The 21537-nt window shown below is 37.9% G+C and overlaps 1 protein-coding gene across 1 annotated transcript in view; it reads right to left on the bottom strand.

Annotated features, from left to right (window-relative positions):
- The window catches only part of LOC122801177 (calsyntenin-2-like), an 843582-nt gene that overhangs the window by 472889 nt on the left and 349156 nt on the right, over positions 1 to 21537 (bottom strand). Inside the window, exon 5 of the mRNA XM_044070740.1 lies at positions 12106 to 12329. Coding sequence (XP_043926675.1) covers positions 12106 to 12329 — 224 coding nt within the window. The remainder of the gene's footprint in view (positions 1 to 12105; positions 12330 to 21537) is intronic.

Below are 21537 nucleotides of genomic sequence, written 5' to 3'. Positions count from 1 at the left end.
CTTCATGTGTTAGGACATAATGACTGTCTACCAACTTTGAGAATATCTACTGGACTATGTAGCCCCAGCCTAGTACCTTCATGTATTAGGGTGTAATGACTAATGTCTACCAGCTTTGAGACTATATGCTGAACTCTGTAGCTCCACCCTAGTGCCTTCATGTATTAGGGCATAATGACTAATGTCTACCAACTTTGAGTCTATCTGCTGGTCTATGCAGCCCCACCCCAGTACATTCATGTATTAGGGTATAATGAGTAATGTCTACCAACTTTGAGACTATATACTGGATTCTGTAGCCCCACCTTAGTACCTTCATGTATTAGGGTGTAATGACTAAAAAGAGCACTTGGCCTTGCCATGCTATGCTTTATGTAGTTCCCAGGAATGGCACATGCATGGAAGTATACAAGAAGTATACAAGTACCACTGCAACATCTATGAGAGACCTTCTTGATAATGAAATAGGAATGATCAAAAAATGCCTCAGCAAAATCACAGTGGTGATGCTGAACTGGGATTTAACCTCCCTCTATTGTGGCCAGTTACAGCTAGATGATTCTATACCTGATTTCCTCCCATACCTTATCCCAGAATGACAAGCTGGATATTCAGCCTCAGGTGGTAGGGAGAAGAGGTGTCCTGAAAGCAAGCAAAGGTCACAGCATAGTTGGAATAGGCTGTTAAGAAAAGACAAAAAAACTTGACTGAATGAATATATGAGTGCACAAGAGCTTGAGAAGGGATGACATTAGGTAGTAGATATTCATGTTATTGGGTAATGATGAAATGTGATTCAAATAAAATGAAATCTTAAGGCCAGACTACAAATTCTCTATATGATCAACAGTGTAATATGAAACTCTGTGCCTATGAAAGGATGAATGGGTATATACTGGCATCAAGCTTGATGTGAATCCAACCAACCAAATACATCTATAATGGGGTAAATATCCTCTAGGCCCATCACAGAATAAAGTTCCTTTTACGATGCATCCTCTTACACATGTTGTGATGCCCCAGCCCTGGCCCAGTAATCAAGGAAACTCAATCCTCACCACTAACACTAGGATGACAAGTACACACAGAGTAAAGTACAATTTCCCTTAAGAGCAATCAGAGATCACAGTCAGTCGAGATCTGGTTTCTACCTCTTTCTCCAGATCCCTAGCAAGACTCCCCACTGGCACAGCTATAGGGTTATGATCTCAGCTGAGTGGTCAAGCCAAAACCTCCAGCACCCTCTCTGTCCACTCAGTGCTTCATGTCCCTACCCAAGTAGCTGACACACACACACACACACACACACACACACACACACACACACACACACACACACACACACACACACACACACACACAGACACACACACACACACACACACACACACACACACACACACACACACACACACACTTTGAGATTTGACTTATATACAAACACACAGATACTCCTTGGGAAGGCTGGCACAGGTTTACTAGCTATGCCCCCTTCTGCCCAGACTATAAGATAATTACCGCTGCCACCAACCACTGCTTATCAGCTACTATAAAAGGCTTTACCAAAGGGTAACCAATCTTACTTACAAGGCTATTGGAGTGGTCTAAACAGTGTCCCCAAATACATATGCAAGTACTCTAAGAGCTTAAATATCTCTAAACAAACCAGCCACAATTAAAAGGTTTAAATATATTTAATAATACATAATAAAAGAACAAGACAATATTCAATAACTCAGCACAGTGACTACAGAGTTCAGAATCACAGGAAATATTTTAAAACAACATTGCAGGACAGTCTGGCATAAATACAGAAAATATCTGAACTAATCTTACTATATTCCTATCTATCTCTAAGACAGATTACTGTAATCTAGTACTTACTATTAACAAGGCGAAAGTGCTGATGAGAGGATGTTTTCAGTTCCAAAGACCAATATAAAATGCACAGACTCACTCCATGAGATAGTTCTTAAATTAATAATACACATTACTGCTGGGTTAGTTGGGATAGCATCACTCTTTGTCACCTGCCTTCAGTTCCCAGGCTAACAGAAACATAGAATTTAGCACCACTGTGTCAGAGATACGTATCTCTCAGAAGTTTGCCTAGAACTAGAAGTTGTAAAACAATTAAATGATATAGGGAGGGAAGGGGAAACCAATGCTCTAGTGAGACATGTCAAAGCTCATGGAGATGCACATAAATTTCTCTTCATGGTGACTGACAGGGTGTTAGGTGGTCTCAGAGGGGGAGACCTAAAATTAAAAGTGGAAACAAAAGAACTGGAATGTATTGTAAGACTCAAGGCCAGTATGGGGAAGGGACTTAATGACAAGATTAACATTAAGCCCGTTTTATTAGGAAGGGACTTGCTAAAATGATTATATTTTTAACTTTTATTAGTATAGGAACTCACTTTGGTTGTTATAATATTTATTTGTCATATTTTTTACATATGATACTGTGTTTTTACACATTTTTTACATATGATACTATGTTTGTAACATGCTATTGCAATTCTTATGGCTGTTTGCTCTGTTGCTTTAAATGAAGGTGGAAATGTTTGCACTTGCTTAATTGTCATGAACTGGTATAAAAGGAGTTTTTTAAGTTATAATCATTGTCTGATGAAGTGGCTTGGTCCACGAAAGCGCTCACCATTTGTTTATTGTGGAAATAAATTTTTGTATTTTTTATTTCGCAGCCTTGGTCTGTTGCTTCCAGTGTTGTTATGCTATTTGACTGGATTTTGGAAGCACAGTTTACCTTACCCACTTATTTTTAGGTTTTGCTCATTATATTTTGTTATAAGTGGTGTATGGACATGGCTGAAGGCAGTTTGCCAGTGGAAGGCCTTGAGCAAGTTCCAGCATTTGAAGGAGGAAGTATGCAGGATATGAGACACCTGCAGAGATTTGTTGAGGTTAGAGAGAACCCACTGCTGTGTCAAGAGTTGACTGATTATTCACCTCTATTGGAGTCTGATAGTGAGTATGATCATACAGCCCTTAAGAAAGAACTTTTTAAATTACAAAATGATCTTCGCAAGTTTAAGCGGCTGCAGACACAGAGACTCTATTTTTAAGCCTGTTTACATTTAAACATCATTCCTCGTGGGCTGCGAGTACTCAACATGCCCACCTATGGTAATACATACCAAGACTTGCTTTTGAAATGGCAATGTATCAATATAGAAACTAGCCGCAAGTACATGCAGCTGCTGATTGATTTTTTTAAGCCTGAAGAGGCTCAGTTATCTGAAACAATTTACTATATACAGGATGAAATGTATGGGAAGTTTCTGAGCTCTGTCTTGGACATTAAATTGGATAATATTATTGAGACTGTTGGCACATATGAGTGGCAACTGTTTGGCTATAAAAGGAAAAAGATCTTGAGAGACAAGGAAGACTTTGCCAATGGGCGGGTCTTCGCTTGGCCCAGGGATCTCACTGGTCAACAATCTAACATCGGGACTTCCCAGCAGTCTACTACTACTTCCAATGTAGCTGGGCCAGTTCAAGAGGTGATTACCACCAAGGGAAGTGATAATAAATCAATGCCGAAAGAGGTGGAGTCTACGACTTTGATGTCTGATGCAACTACGCAAGTCTCGGGGGAAGACACTACCAGGAGTATGGCCTTTACACATGTGGAAGATGATTCACATGTTATCTCAACCCTCTCTAATTTGAGGGTTCAACCCGAGAAATGGGATGGCAGCTCTGTGATCTTCAGTGGAGCGCTCATCAAATACAGTGGGTCAGTACATGTACCCATTGTTGCAGGTACACTACAGGGTCCTTCATCCCTAACTCTTACTACACCATACCCCATACGCCAAGCTCCTTTTTGCAACCGGCTGTTGACCAGAGGCCACATGAAAAGAAAAGCATCCCAGGAGGAGGAGCAGCAACCCCTAACTTTAAAGAAAATGTGGCAACAAGGGAGCAGACACTGATATGGAATATTTCAAGAAGGACACTGAGTGAGACTGAAAGTAAATTGTTAAATAAAGGTATGTCATTCATTCCTACACATAAAATGACAGTTACGGATAACATTTTAGAACTAAAAGCCTTTACTCAAAGTATTATGTTGAAAATGCAATTTGGTGATGTTGGTAGTACCCCTGTTGGGGCAGATGTTTCTAAAAAAACAAGTGGTTATGTTCCCACTAACAATGTAGTGTTAGATGCTTTCGAAAGAGTGTGTATTAAAGAAATTTACTGTTTACATGATTGCAATGTTCATGATAAATATTTTAATAATTTGAACAAAGAGGAAAGGATAGCCCTAGATTGTTTACGTAATGATGTTACCATCTCCATGAGACCAGCGGACAAAGGTGGTTCGATGGTGGTGATGGATTATTCCTTTTATAGGGATTCCATGCTCAATATGCTAGATGACATTAAATTTTATTCTAAAGTGAGTTTGCAACAAGAGCAGAGATGTAATGACGTTATAAATAAAGCACTGTATGAATGTCTGGCATGTCGTATTATTGATTTTGATTTGTTTAACTATTTTATAGTGAAATATCCTGTAATACCAATAATACAAGGTCTCCCCAAAATCCACAAGGATCCTCTGAAACCACCAATGAGACCTATTGCCTCAAGGAGGGGTTGGTCCACCGAAACCCTATCAATTTATGTAGAGAGACATTTGAAACCCATACTCAGGAAGAATCACATCATTTTATTGGACACAGAGCATTTCTGAGGGATTTGTGTTCATTTGTTAGTACATATGAGAATGTAGGTAAACTATTGCTAATTACTTTGGATGTGCAATCTTTGTTCACCGTTATCCCCAACCAGATGGGGGTTGAATTTTTCAGGAATTATTTATTAGATGATGGTTCGTATGACAGACAGTGTGTGGATTTTCTGTCTTACTCATAGAGTTTTTTCTAGACAACAATTTATTCATGTTTGAAGATAAGCTTTACAGATAACTAGATGGCGTAGCCATGGACACTTCTTGTGCCAATGGCTATACCGATATTGTCATGGCTTCCTGGGAAAAGCAACATCTTTTGAGTGAGCATGGTAAACACCTGAAATTCTGTAGGTGGTTCGTAGATGACCTCTTCCTTCTATGGGAGGGGGATGTGTCTACATTTGACCCTTTTTGTATTTGAATGAGTGTACCAATTTTCTAAGGTTTACGATGAAGAGTTCTTTTAACTCAATTGATTTTCTGGACGTTAAGGTGATACAGAGGAATGATGGGCTTTTGAGACTGAGATTCACAGGAAGGAATGTTATAGAAGTAGCTACCTACATAGGACAAGTATGCACCCCCAACATATATTTAAAAATATTCTTAGGGGCCAAGGTTTGAGAACTTAGAGGCTAATGGCAAGCCATGATAAGTTTGAAGGTAAATTGGCTGAGTTGAAAACAAGGTTCCTACACAGGGGATACACTGACAGAGAACTGCAGGGCACTCTGAGAGAAGTAATGGACTGTAGGGATACTGAGGGGAGGCCTTATTTCTCTGATAATGTACAGCCATCTTGAACAGTAGGTCGCCACAGGAGGTGTATGAGAATGTTGGTCACCTACTCTAGTAATACTAAAAGATTACAAGATATTTTTCGCAGGAAATGGAATATCTTATGCAGTGATGATGCTATAAAAGAGTTAGTGGGTGAGACCCCGAGGTACACTTTCAGGAACAAGAAGAATTTGAAAAGAATTCTATGTGGACCTAGGTTACAACAGGGGAATGTACAGGTTGGTGATATGGGTCGAGGTGCCACCCTACCCTGTAACAGTTGTAATTATTGCACTTATATAGATGATAGTGGGGAGTTCAAACACCCAGATACAGGTAGAACTTTTAGGTTCAGACTCTCAGCCAACTGCAATAGCAGTAATATTGTATATTTGGCCCATTGTTTGATCTGTATGTCATTTTATGTTGGAATGACAACCAGAAGGCTGAGGGATCGGATGCGTGAACATCTGTATGATATAGGGAGGGAAGTGGAAACCAATGCTCTAGCGAGACATGTCAAAGCTCATGGAGATGCACATAAATTTGTCTTCATGGTGATTGACAGGGTGTTAGGTGGTCTCAGAGGGGGAGACCTAAAATTAAAAGTGGAAACAAAAGAACTGGAATGGATTGTAAGACTCAAGGCCAGTATTGGGAAGGGACTTAATGACAAGATTGACATTAAGCCCATTTTATTAGGAAGGGACTTGCTTAAATGATTATATTTTTAATTTTTATTTGTATAGGAACTCAGTTTGGTTGTTATAATATTTATTTGTCAGATTTTTTGCATATGATACTGTGTTTTTACATATGATACTGTGTTTTTACACATTTTTACATATAATACTATGTTTGTAACATGCTATTGCAATTCTTATGGCTGTTTGCTCTGCTGCTTTAAATGAAGGTGGAAATGTTTGCACTTGCTTAATTGTCATGAACTGGTATATAAGGAGTTTTTTAAGTTATAATCATTGTCTGATGAAGTGGCTTGGTCCATGAAAGCGCTCCCCATTTGTTTATTGTGGAAATAAATTTTTGTATTTTTTATTTCGCAGCCTTGGTCTGTTGCTTCCAGTGTTTTTATGCTATAAAACAATTAAATTACAAGAGTCTAGGGAACTACTAAAGGGGCGGTGAATACTGCACAACATGGCTGGGCTAATATATGCCTTCGGGCAGATAGCCCAGTACCAACCTATGAACCTATGAACCTATGAACCTAAATACTTTTACCTTTGAAACCTAGTAATTATTTCTGTTTCCAGACAATAGGAAAACCTCTAGCTTTTGATGTTATGTCTGCTTACTGCACTGAAACTAACTTTTTGTATAGCCCATCATAAAACACTTTTAACTTATTTTCCTGAAGTTTTGCAAGTTAACTCTGTATGTTCCAACTTCTGCTACTAATATATTTTATATACATTTCTATTATTTTCCAATAGGGTACACTGTGGTTACATTCTTGAAGCTCAGTACATAACATACAGTTCAACACACACTTCTGCACCAGTAGTTTAATATCCACATAACATATAGTTCTGTTACATTTGTAAGACAAGCCTATGGATCATATTAATATTCATAAATGACATATGATGATTTACAAAATTCCAGATAGCTGCACTAGCAGTGTCACATTTCTATATAAATCAAATTAATATTTTCAAGTGACATATAATTATTTACAAAATTCCAGCTAGCTGGGCTGGCAGCATTTCGGTTTTTCACACATGTTATGCAGCTGAATATATCCCAGAGGTTCCTAAAAAAAGATCATGGGCCTAAAAGACTTGAGATACCAGATAGGCTGGATTTTCTGATCCTGTATCTAACATCTTATAGACCCATTAGGGTCAATCTGTGCCTTCCTTTTTTGGACTATGGGATTTTGCAGTACAAGACCTCTTATATCTCCAAAAATCAAACAGTCTAGTGAATGCCAGGTCAGAAGATCTGATCCTGCTTCATCAAATAAGCAAATCATGGTGGAGAGACAGATTCATCACACAATGACTAAACCTTCTCTGGGGTAGGATTCTTCACTCCAGATAAAGCAATGTGACACACTGTCTTCCTTTAAAAATGAGTTACACAATTGAATGGATATTCATAAATTCAACCCCCCCCCCCACCATGACTTATTTCCCCCTGAAAAATCAAAGGATGATCTAGGGATGGATATTGGTAAAGTGTAAATGTCCATGTTGCCCAGTAACCTTGTATTCTCAATGATGCTATGATTCTATTTGCAATAAAATATACATTCCTTTGTAGGTTATAGTTATGTTTCAGAATATCTGTCTATAAAACTCAATTTCACCAAAGATCTGAAGTTTACACAGTTAATGTTCTGCCCTCTTTGCAGTATAGCAAACTCTTGTATATAAATATTAGATGCTAAAGGCAACCAGTTATAAGTTTCAGGGGAAATGTATTAATTTCCATTATTTGGCAATACACTGCATTGTTTATTCTAGCAGAAGTGCACAGGAAGGGTATAGTGCATCTTTTGTAATACTTGCAGGGATCACAGCATCAAATACATAATTTGCCTCATCAGAATAAAGTTACTTGCCTACAGAACTTACCTAAACTGCTGCATTTGTGAACAGAAATTAACAATGATTGGGTATTCATGACCAAAATGATCCACACACCTTTTGACTGAGTTCAAAATCTTCAACAAAAATTGGATATATGAAATATTATACAGCTGATCTAGTGTGAAAAAGGAACTGTGCAAAAAAAACATGGGAATGTTCTACAGGTAAGGAAATTAAGGTAATTTGTGTAAGGGGCTACGCCTTAGGTATTTAACTAGTATACTTAATTTCTTCCCTGATTGGTCATCGATATACTCCCAAGCTTGATTTCTATAAATGCTTATAACCTCTCAATGGGTTATAATTGATAAGTAATTGTTAGAATGGTTAGAATGGTAATGATGCATCTTAAATTTCATTATCATTATCACAACTACTAAAACTGTACATTTCTATTGTTTGACGATGCCTTGCATTTTTGAGTGAATGTATTGTATTATTTGGTGCACATACAACCATTTCTTTGTTTGTTCGGAATTGCTTTTAAAATAATCCAGTCTGAAATAAGAAGTTGTTTTTTAAAAAAGTCAGACCAAAATAAATATTTTGATGTCAATAGTTTGTGAGAATCTGATTTTTATATGGTACAATAAGCCATGATGAACTTGTAACTGGAGAGTGGACAAACAGTGTTAAAAAATAATGGAATAAAGAACATGATCTTATTAACTAAATGTTCCTGAAGGCAAGATATGACATTATGATTGACACAATCAATATAAATGTTACAGGTATATTGTGGTCTCTTGCTTTATTTAATATTGGAATCATTTGTAATGAGGGCACACTAAATGAAACAGCAATTTTATGTCTGAGAAGATTATCCTTTTGAGGTCTGCATGTTGTGTATGATGTTGAAGGTGGAGTTTCAGTTTCAATAACAGTGGTTATCACAAGAACAGATACTAGGATGAGTGATTTACTTAGACATTTGATAACTGCGCAAGTGAGATAGAAGTTTGTAACACCTTCATAACCTAAGTTATTTTACATAGTAATGTCATTTATGGTTGATTGTGTAAATTGTGTATATCTGTGTAAATATATATATATATATATATATATATATATATATATATGTATATAAAAATGCATATATACACACACATATATCACACACACACATATCACACACACACACACACACACACACATTTATATATATATATATATATATATATATATATATATATATATGTCAGAAGTTCGAGTTTTCAGAAACTCAAAATTCATATTGTTCAAACAATATGACTAAGTTTCCAAAAATTCAGACTTTAAAAAAACAACAAATTGACATTTATTTCTACATTTTTGCAGGGGGTGAAGCCCCCGCCACCTGCACTCCCTACATATTATATATACTAACTCAGAGATCACACTACAGTGGGTAAAACAGTAAATTCCCTGATCTGCACTATACTGCAATCTCCATTCAAAAGCCTTGAGTTATATATGTTTAGGTATGTTACATATATTATGTAGTGACAGTCAGACTTTTATATGGTTTGAGGGAGGCTCATCAAAACAGTCTGAGGATGTATCAGTGCCACAACTAGTTTACCTGATGAGAAGATTTTGTTTTTAAAATGAGTAAGCCAGCTTCAAAGACTTTCCTATATTGTGAGAAGAATAAAGGATCAAAGACATGGATCAATTAATGAAAGTGAACCCATTCTATGTGACATTCTTCAACATTAAAACCCTTAATTTGGGAAGGAGGAAAACTGGGCTGTCCCTCTAGATACTCACTCTTTTACTCCTATCATTTTTTTTCAGTTTGTGATACTTCTATATCAGATATGCTACTTTCCAGCTAGGCCTATGCCACATTTTTCCAGAACATGTTGCCAACTTGTAGAATTTGCAAGGTGCAATTGTTGTGACTGTTTCTGTGTTGGCAAGACTACAAGGAGGTTAAAGGATAGAATATATAATCATCTTTATGATATCAGAAATTTGAACCAACAGAATGTGTTAGCTAAACATGTTGCACAGTTTAATACACATAGTTTTAATTTTATAGTTTTGCAAATTGTTGTTATGAACAAAAGGGGGGAATCAGGACAACCACCTTGAGTTAGGAGAACTAAAGTGGATCTTTAAGTTACGAACACACGTTCAGCCTGGTTTGAATAATTACGTAAGCATAAGACCAGCATTGGAGGCGTGACCTTTGAAATAAGCAAATAAGTTGTGCTAAAATGCATGATTTTATTGTACCACTCATGGTAGTTTTGTTGTTATGCATTTTGAATGTTTTTGGTGTATATATAATTTTAATAGACTATGAATTGTAGTTGTAATTGTTTTGTATAACTGATCATTTTAGTTTAAATTGATTTAGGTGATTTTAATTGACTAATTAGTTGCAGGATCTGCACTATTTAAGATGATGAATTGAGCTGGTATTTGAGATCTGAAGAAGCGTGTTTATACACGTGAAAGTGCTTATCCTGTTTTGTTCATGAATAAAATAAGTTAATCTTCAGCAGCTTGGTGGTCTTACTTGTTTTTTGTGTGGATTATATTTAGTTTTCTGGGTTTGGACCTTTGGGCAGCAGCGCACAACTTTCTTTTTATTTTATTCCAACTTGTAGAAGGTTTTTTTTTTTTTTTTGGATAATACAATTCTTTAAAAATATATGCCCTTATAATGACAGTATTAGCTTTGGTTGCAAATGGCTTCATGAATGTCAAAGCATTTGGCCTCTTCAAGTCACAAAATACAGTTTTTTGGAGAAAATGTAATCTTTCATTGGAGGATGCTATGATCAGAATACTGATCCCCCCTAACATATGGCAGTTTTAAAGTCAGGTATTTTATTTGGGATACTGTTTCACAAATGAAGAAAATGTTGTGCCATTTTTTCATGAAAGAAAAGTTTATTTGCTCTGTTAAATGTTAGCACAGGCTATAGCTCCTTATGTCCTTAAGTAGAATAAATTGTGTATCAAGAAAGAGATGCACAAATAAATGCAACACTAGTGAGAATCTTCTGCAGGTGTTTTAATGATCCCCTTATTACGTATCCCTTCTAGCTATCCAAAATCCTGTATGTCTCCCTGTATGTCTGTCTCTCTCTCTTTCATGACCTTAATTCCTTTGCAAGTTCCTATGCCCAATGATGCCCTACATTTAGTACACATTTAATCCTAATCTTGTGTACCCTATCATCTAAGCTCTGCTGCATTTCTATAATTTCCTTCTGTATTTTTCTTGATCTTCCCCCATTTTCCCTTCTTTAATATGCAGGCTATTTTCTCTGTCTCTCCATCATCACTGTTTGGACTTTTCTTATCCTGCTTATTATTTTTTCTAATCATGGGATCCTCCACTTCTGCTTGTTGCCCACAGCCATGTCACCATGGGTGCCCATTCCCAGACATTAGTCTGAATCCATTTTAACTGGAGCTGATGCAATTCCTTTCTGATTTAAACCGATCAATTACTGCTCAGAAATGCACTTGAACACGTTTGCTTATATCTACTCTTTAACTGTGCCTTTCCATTCCTTTTTCCTGGTGTTATCCATTTTTTTAACATTCCTTCCTGAAAATCACCTAATTTATTCAAAATTTACTGATATACAAAGATTCAGCCTTTCACTACAAGAGGTAGATTTGTTTTTTTCCTGTGACTTCTGCATACATCACATTCTTTTATTCTTACAATGTCATTTTGGTCCAGTATATGGTAAGCATTTCGCCAAATACAGCTGATCAATGTTTGTAATACTGCAATAGCAGAAGTAATCAAAAACCCAGTACACAAAACATACATTAGTGACTTAATTTATGCACAAATGTGCCACGTACATTCACGTCCTTTACCATGAAATGCATAGTACATTTTGTATCACAGTATCTTTTGTTGTTTGTGGCATGGAAATATTCCCACAGTCTAAACGTCTACCAAAACATACCAAGATTACTGAGCAGTACTGACTTTATCAATTCCAAACAATTTAGTTTTCAAACCTTTATATGGTTCCTCTGGATTTATAGGCTGTTCCATTTTTGTAACTGTGCTTATGATTCTGACATCGGGAAACAACACCACACCTTTGGTACTTTCAAATTCTGTGGACTGTCTAGCAAAGTGATTCAGTCCACTTATAGTGATTTTTGGTTTGTTAGGTTCCATCACCACAATATAGGCATCAATGTCTGGAATGTTTATACAAGTATCTTCACCAAAACACCTGGAAAATAATAAAATAAGCATATAAGTTTGATTTAAGGCTATTAACAGAATGAAGACTGTTTTTACACGACAGTATCACATGACAGTACCACAGATCATTCAAAATGTTACTGTTAACAAAAATGTTCCTAATTTTATACCTACATTTGTGTTTATTTTAAACATTTATGAGTATATGTCTGAAGCAAGTTAATTCTGAGTTGGTTTCAAAAAAGATAATGTGATATTCCTGGTGCACAAAAGAATATCGTAAATGTAAACTCTGCGGCAGATCTGCATTCTTTGATAGTTAACAATCCATGTTAGCCAAATATTAATATCGAAATAGCATTCAGTAGTTTTGATTCTCTGAGAACTTATTCAACAGCAGTTCAATTGGTTACAACTCAATATACGACTGTAATAAAATAGCTCAAGTCTTCCAAGAAATCAACATTCTCTAAACAGTCATCAGTTCAGGGTTTCTCAGAACATGTAATGATTTCTGTGTATAAAGAGCAAGCAAAAGCAATTCACTGGTTTGACAGGATATTACTTCTGAGTCAGAACTGAAAGAGAACATTCAGGTTGCATATCAATGCTTATTTCTTTATGACATAGCTCTGCTCTGGATGGATATTCATATTTTAGCATGTCAGCTTCTTTTTTTCCTCATTATCTTTAGCGTGACCTCTTCTCAAAAACTGCCAAAATCTATGACCTTCATAATGTGTGCCTGAAATAAAGAAAACCTAAAAGCTCCTGAGCTATAGCAAGATAGGAGTTAACCCTTCAACAGCTCCTCTTCTACCACACAGCTACTACATTTCAGGCACACACTATCATTTTAACTTTCAAATTTGACATTGACTCTTTAAGATTTATTGATTTTTGTCATAAAGTTTGTTTCAGTTAAGGGTTCATGCAATACTAAATATATAAGCTAAGCCTACATGTAGATTCATTGTTCTTGTCTGGAGGAGGTCAGTGTCTGAAGATCATCTACACTGAAAAATAAAAAAGAAATTACTCGTCTTTATGAACATCTGGTGTGACCTTTAATACCAGGATGGCATTCATAGCCCTGCACCACAAAATCATGTATGGCACATATGTGAAAAGCAATATTTAGTCTAAATGCAAATGCAATGCATGCAAATGATGGAACTGTTTTTTCCATATATGAAACTGGGAAGAGGTGCCAAGGTACTACGCAGAACTGGAACTGTGCAAAGTTACTTAAGAAGTATGCAAGAATTTCTGTATCTTTTGCAAATGTATGCAACTGCTGCTTGTGTGCATAAGTGATCAAGTAATTGCATGCTTTTTTTTTGTTTGACAGTGAGTGACGCTTTTTGATAACATCACAAGACTTCACAGTGAGAACTTGCACATACTCAGGCTCAGCACTACTGGTTCGCAGCTTAAAGCAACCTTACTTTGCAGATGCTGTTTTATAGACACTATTGTATGGCTTTTATTAGTATGGAAACTGAGTGAATAGGAGAGTAGGAAAAAGGGGCGAGGGCAGATAAGGGAAACACAGAGGAAAGCATAAGGGGATTGTCCTGGAGGAGGTGGAAGAGGATGGGCATTTTTTTCATTTGCTTTGTTTTTGCTGGGAAAAAGCCCTCTTTTTCTGAAATATCTGGTACAATGTAAGCAAATTTAACTTGTAAAACCTGTCTGTGTATTAACCTCATCTAGTCATATACATGCCTGTCTGTGCTGGAAATTAGTTTTTAAAATCCCCCACAAAAAGTTGTCCTTGCACTCTAAGGACCACTTACTAAGTTGGCCAGGGTCCTTTCTCATTCAGTGGCTTACACTGTATACTGTTCTTCACATCCCTCTGGGTGACAATTCAGCTATACTGGAAGATATCCTACATTGGATCTCCATAACAATTCCACAAGAAATAATACTACTAGATGATGTGAATGTCATTTGGTTGGACATTAACTCCCCTACATCTAGTGTGAACTTATTTGGTTTCATACAGCTAATTAATAGCCCCAGACATTATAGCAGAACATCAAATTCCATATTAGACTGGGTCCTAGTATCAGATCCTAGGAAATACACCACCTCAGGTATAATGTCTGACTGTCTAAGTGATGATCTCCCAATCTATACAACCAGGCATCTCATACATCCACTTAACCAGCATGTTTATAAAACAATACACAGCCTTTCCAGGTTTAAGCCAAAAATGTTCATTACTAACATATCATGTATTAACTGGAACTTCCTAAAAATCCTCCCCTTAGATGATGCTGTAAATGATTTCAGTAAACCTTTCCTCAATATCCTAAATGTATTTGCACCTTCTAGAAGGAAGATGCTGAAAACAAATAATGCAATTTTTGCTATCCAAAAAGAAGTAGAATGCTAATGCAGGATAGAGAAAAAAAATTAAAGAATGGCAAAATATAAAACACCACAATATCTTGAACACTTCAGAATGCTTTGCAATGATATCAAAATGCTAATTAAGGAATACAAAAAAGCTATATTATACTGATTTTTCAGAATAATAGTAAACACAATCCTAAAAAGATTCTGGATGGCTATTAAAGAAATCTTGCATTCCAGCCATATATTCAACCCTAACTCCCTCCCCATACCTTGGTTCAGTTCTTATAAATAGGTGAATCCAGGAATTCCACATTCTCTCTCTCTCTCTGGGAAAAGTCACACATTATTCCTCTACACAAAGGAGGAAATTCAACAGATATTGCTAACCTTAGACCTAGAGCAATCATATTCCCCCATCTAAAATACTTGAAAAATTTATTCAAGAACAATTAATAAACTATATCCATCAGTAAGAACTCCAGTCCCCCACACAACTTGGCTTAGATCCATCCCAAAGTACTAACACTGCTCTTCTAACCTATATAGTTATTGTCAATAAAGCTAGAAATAGTGGCAAACTAGTCTCTTCCTTATTTATAGACTTGTCTAAAGCCTTTGAAACAGTTTGTCATAGCAAACGTCTACTTCAGATGTCCTTATTAGGTCTCTCTCAGCCCACCCTTCTATGGTTCAAAAGATATTTATCCAATAGGTGTCAATCAATAAAATGGTACTCCACCCTCTCTCCATACCTCCCAGTCACTACTGCTGTACCACAAGGCTCTATCCTTTGTCCCCTTCTCTTTAACATTCTCACCAACACCTGCTACATATCCACACAATACGTCTCCATAATACCGTATGCAGATGACTCCACACTCATTTACACATCTGACAATGTGGAACATCTCTAAAAAAACTACTCAGGACACTTTAGCAGCTACTGAAACATGGCTTTGTAACTCACAACTCATGCTCAGCCTTAAAAAACAAACTACTACTTTTTTCCCCAACTCTCTCATGAAAAAAAAATACAATTTTTTCTCTGTTGATAATACAACTATTAAAGTTAGCAAAATATTAAGAATGATACTGGATGATAATCTCATCAAAAACTCGGGATGCCTTAGAGATCAAAAAACGTTCTCACCGAGACAACTAAAGCTACACCTGCCACTATGTATCTCCTCCCTACACTTCATTATGTGGCGCCCATCCTTCTAAACATTCAGGCATCACAAAAATCAAAACTTGAACAATCTTATAATAAATCAGTTAAATTTGCAGCAAATATCCCCCTCCAAACTCACCACTATATAACGCTAAAAAGCCTTCACTGGTTAAAACTAGCTCATCAACTAACATACGCAGCTTGTTATCGCCTATAACATGATCCAGAATCCGTCTGCTTGTTCGGCTCTGAATAACTTCCTACACCACTATGGTCCTAGTCTGTCATTACAATCCAGTGACCAAAACCTCCTGTCTGTCCACAAACCTAGCAAATCTGCTGGAAATCAATCACACCTCGTACCATGATGCTAAGGCCTGGAATTCCCTATCTCTATCCATGAAGTCAATACCCTCCCCACCATCCTTCAAAATCATTCTGAAAGACTTCCAAGACAAAGCTGGCTCTATTCTTGCTCAACACCAAATGTGGACAAGTAACGATTCATACCTTACATCTCCTTACTCTCCCTACTTTACTTCTATCAATTTCTCTCCCCAGCTTTCCCTCTAAATATACAATCAGCCTGCTTTTCTCTCACTTCTTATTTTAATTCCTGTTTGTATTACACTAACTTACCTTTAATTTCTCTAAAAAAATGGCTACAATTTCTCTAACCATTAAATCATGCTAATATAACTTGCATCTATTCTTAACCACTGTTTTCATTTTATGTCGTTATTTATACTGTAGTTGTTTCTGAATTATTGTTAAAGACTGCACAATTATTATTCTTAAAATATTTTGTAATACTTTGGAGCTTTTCTTCCTGGGCCTCCACTGAAAATGGGCTCCTAGACGGTCAAATGTCAATAAATAAATATATACATATATATATTTCATAAAACAATTTCTGCTTGCATCTTATATGATAGAAAAGTGTTCATGTTATTTCCATACCTACATATGTAACTAATGGTAGTTTCAAATTTCAGGTTGATGGGGGGGGTGTTTATGTCATCACGATCATCTTTGATCAAGAAGGTCTTTTTCAACTGATTGTGTTTGAGTTATTCATAGGAGAGGCTGGCAGCTCCGCAGCACTTCTCTGTGCTTCTACTTACTAATCACAGGTTACCATACATGTAACACGTGGACAGTGCAAGAGGGTTACAGATTTCTGACTACTTGGTTGTTCGTGTTGCATGTTAAGTGCCAGGAAGCTCTCTAAAAGTAGACAGCCACCCTCTGCTGTGCATGACTGTTGTAAACTCTATCAGACACACAGAAGATATTTGGAGGCTGAAAGAACCCAGCCCTGGATCACAGGGAGTGGCTGATGAATAGATTATAGCCTTAATCCTATACACCATTTATACCATCTGTTTCCTTCCTGCAAGGCATCTGAAAGCATATACTATATGACATGCAACAGAGCACAACAGTATATGAAGTTATGATCAGCTGTTCCTTTACATAGGTTCATAGGTTCATAGGTTCATACTAGGCTATCTGCCCTAGGGCATTTATAAGCCTAGCCAGAGTGTGTTTGTCTTTCGCCACCCATTTTAAAATAATTTCGCTATGCCCTTTTTCGAGGTTAGTATACTGTGCCTCTGTCTAACAGTGACACAGAAGTGATACCCGGGCTAACCCTACGATCTTCCATTCACTCATCAAGATTCCTCTTGAAGAGAGTCAATGAGGGACTCTGCCTAACCTGGACTGGGATTTTATTCCAGAGTGAAGGGAGCCTCTGGGTTATGAATCTGTCCCTCCAGCATGTCCTATTTATTTCAGTGCTGAGGTTCAAGTCTCTCGAGCATGTAGCTCAATGGGATTTGGATTTTCTGAGGTGCAGCATGTCCATTAATTCCGGGTTGGACATGGCTTTATACGTCAGGCACAGATCGCCTCTGAGCAGGCGGTATGCCACTGAGTAGAGCTGGAGTTTCTTTAACTGAGCAGCATATGGCATCTGTTTGAGCCCTTTGATCCTCTTGGTGAGGTCCTTTTGGTGTCTTTCCAGTTGCTGCAGGTGTCTGGTAAGGTACATCCCAAAAGGGGCATTGTACTCAATTATGGGCCTGATGAGGGATGAGTAAAGAGGCACGATGACCTCCCTGATCTAGATGTGAATCCCTTCATGATTAGGTGGGCTATATAAAATGTTTTTCTAACCACTTTAGCCACGTGGTTGTCAAATGAGAGATTGCTATCAACTTGGGTCCCCAGGTCCCTAATTACTTCTTCTGTACTTAATGGATTACCACCTATGTGGTAATTTGTGGGCACTTTGTTTTTGCCAAAGGGATGACTATACACTTTTGGCTTAGCTTGAGGCCATGGCTCTGCACCAGTTGTCTGTTTCTATGAGACCCTTTTGGAGGATGCTTGTGTCAGCTGGAGTGTCGATTATACTGCCCCGATTGCAGTCATCTGCACACTTGGTCAGTCACAGTCCCTACGTGTTGGCCTGTACCTCCGAGAAATATATACCCAGAAGAGAGGTCCCAGGACTGAGCCTTGTGGGACGCCACTTGTAACTGGTTTGGAGTCTGACATGGCTCCAGCAATTCTAACCATGTGGGTTCTGTCCTTGAGCCAGTTTGCAACCCATCTAGTGACATAGGGGTTTATATTTAAGCTGGTGAGCTTATCTATAATGCCCGAGTGGGGTATTGTATCGAAGGCTTTTGCGAGGTCCAGGTAGGCTGTGTGGACCACCTTCCCTTCGTCAATGGCCTTAGTGACTGTTTCAAAGAAATCAACTAGGTTTAAGAGGCAGGATCTGCCCTTAACAAAGCCAAACTGGGTAGGATCCAGTGTCTGTAGGTCCCCAATATCTTTATTTATGAGGTCCATGATGATCCTTTCCATAGTTTTGCAGACCAAGCTAGTCAGGCTTATGGGGCGATAGTTTCCAGGATCCATTGAGGCACCATCTTTGTGGAGAGGGACCACTGTTGCTGTACGCCACTCTTTGGGTACATATCCTGTAGTAAGGCTGAGATTGAACAGTAGTTTTATGTTTGGGTTTAGCTCTTCTTGGAGTTCATGTAGGACGAGCCCCAGACACCGCCTGGTCCCATTGATGCTGTGTTTTTTGCTTTGGAGAGGGCAGCCTTACCTGAGCATCTGAGATGTCAGGGGCAGCACTCTGCTGGGATAGATATTTGCCTTTTGGTGGGGAGAAGTTTGCGCTGAACCTGTCAGCTAGGATGTTGGCAATGTCTGTGGTTTTGGTGTATTTTTTGTCATTTTGGACTAATTCTGAGCATATCTGGGAATTCCCACCCAGGTTCCTAACATAACTAAAGAAAGCCTTGTGATTGTCCTTAGTGTCCTGTGCAATATTTCTCTCGAATCTGGACTTAGATGATTTTATGAGTACCCGTAGTTTTTTGCTAATACTGATCAGAGATGCCTTCCCTTTTGGGGATTTTGCTCTATCATGTAGTAGCTTCCTCCTTCTATTGTATAGTTTGTTTATGGCTGGGGTCCACCAGACAGGACGTCTGCCTTTGGAGGATTGGGACTTGGTTTTATTTGGGATTGCATGATCCATGCATTCCTGAAGGTGTTCATAGAATGCGTTTATAAAGGATTCTGTGGTCTGGGCCGTATTTTCCACAGGCCCGGGGGCTTTGAAGGATTCCACCTCGGTTTTGAGGAGTGTGAAATTTGCATTAGAGAAGTATTTCACTGTGGTTTTCAGGGCAGGGGGTGGAGTCAGGATGTGAATATCCAGTGAGATTAGTTTATGGTCTGATCTTGCCAATGAGGATACACTTCTGGTCTGGAGCATAGAGTCCCCATGTTGGTGATGATCAGGTCCAGTATGTTTTCCCCTCTTGTGGGAGTGGTAACAAGTTGTTCCATAGCATTTGAGTTTATAAATTCTAGGAACATTTGGGCTAGGGTGTTGGAGCTAGAGTAATGCTCCCAGCCTATGTTTGGGTAGTTGAAGTCGCCCAAAATAATGGTGTTTGGAGAGACCTTCATATTTTCCAGTGTTCTCAGGAAGGCCAATTGGGGCTCCTGGGTTTGGGTGGGTGGTCTGTAGCAGGCTATAAACTGGAAGGCAGTTTTACCCACTGTTTGTTGCACAAGGATAGTCTCTGATGCTTCGTGCTGTGCCACTACCTGAAGGTGTGGGTATCTTTGACAAATATTGATACTCCTCCTCCTTTTGTGGTTCGGTCCAAGTTTTGGGGCCGAAAAGCATGGTATGAGGTATAACCTGGTAGTGCTGCGGTGCTCTCGGGAGCCTTGAACCAGGTTTCTGTTACAGCACAGATATCGATGTTCTCCATGCTACGGAGAGTTTCGAGTGCATGCATCTTGAGGTTTAGACTTCTGGCATTGAGTAGCATTACTCTTAGTTTCTTATCCCTTGTGATACCTATGGAGGTGGATTTGTCTTTTGAGCCTTGCCTAAAAAAGGCACTATGGGGGTAGCAAGAGCCTTTGCCAATATCCGAAAGCCCAGGGGAGGCAGGTGCAAGCCGTCCCTAGTGAAGCATCGTAGCTTGTCGAGCATGTCATCCCAGGCTGACAGGCATTGGATCCTCTTTGAATGACACCAATACTTAAGCCAATTGTTGAAATTGATCATCTTGTCTTCATATTGTGGCATCATTCTTGGTGAGGGTAAGACAATGTGGAACATCTCTAAAAACTACTCAGGACACTTTAGCAGCTACTGAAACATGGCTTTGTAACTCACAACTCATGCTCAGCCAAAAATACAATTTTTTCTCTGTTGATAATACAACTATTAAAGTTAGCAAAATAATTAAGAATGATACTGGATGATAACACCTGCCACTATGTATCTCCTCCCTACACTTCATTATGTGGCCATCCTTCTAAACATTCAGGCATCACAAAATCAAAACTTGAACAATCTTATAATAAATCAGTTAAATTTGCAGCAAATATCCTCCAAACTCACCACTATATAAAAGCCTTCACTGGTTAAAACTAGCTCATCAACTAACCTAACATGATCCAGAATCCATCTGCTCCTGTCTGTCCACAAACCTAGCAAATCTGCTGGAAATCAATCATGATGCTAAGGCCTGGAATTCCCTATCTCTATCCACCATCCTTCAAAATCATTCTGAAAGACTTCCAAGACAAAGCTGGCTCTATTCTTGCTCAACACCAAATGTGGACAAGTACCGATTCATACCTTACATCTCCTTACTCTTCCTACTTTACTCACTGCTTTACTTCTATCAATTTATCTCCCCAGCTTTCTCTCTAAATATACAATCAGCCTGCTTTTCTCTCACTTCTTATTTTATTTCCTGTTTGTATTACACTAACTTACCTTTAATTTCTCTAAAAAAATGGCTACAATTTCTCTAACCATTAAATCATTCTAATATAACTTGCATCTATTCTTAACCACTGTTTTCATTTTATGTCGTTATTTATATTGTAGTTGTTTCTGAATTATTGTTAAAGACTGCACAATTATTATTCTTAAAATGTTTTGTAATACTTTGGAGCTTTTCTCCCTGGGCCTCCACTGAAAATGGGCTCCAAGACGGTCAAATGTCAATAAATAAAATAAATAAATATATACATATATATATTTCATAAAACAATTGCTGCTTGCATCTTATATGATAGAAAAGTGTTCATGTTATTTCCATACCTACACCTGTAACTAATGGTAGTTTCAAAT

This window comes from Protopterus annectens, chromosome 4.part1 (assembly GCF_019279795.1).
Source record: "Protopterus annectens isolate FY-2018-M chromosome 4.part1, PAN1.0, whole genome shotgun sequence".
In the NCBI taxonomy this organism is placed as follows: Eukaryota; Metazoa; Chordata; order Ceratodontiformes; family Protopteridae; genus Protopterus; species Protopterus annectens.
The sequence above is the reverse complement of the archived record's forward strand: the minus strand, read 5'-3'. Positions and strand labels throughout refer to the sequence as shown.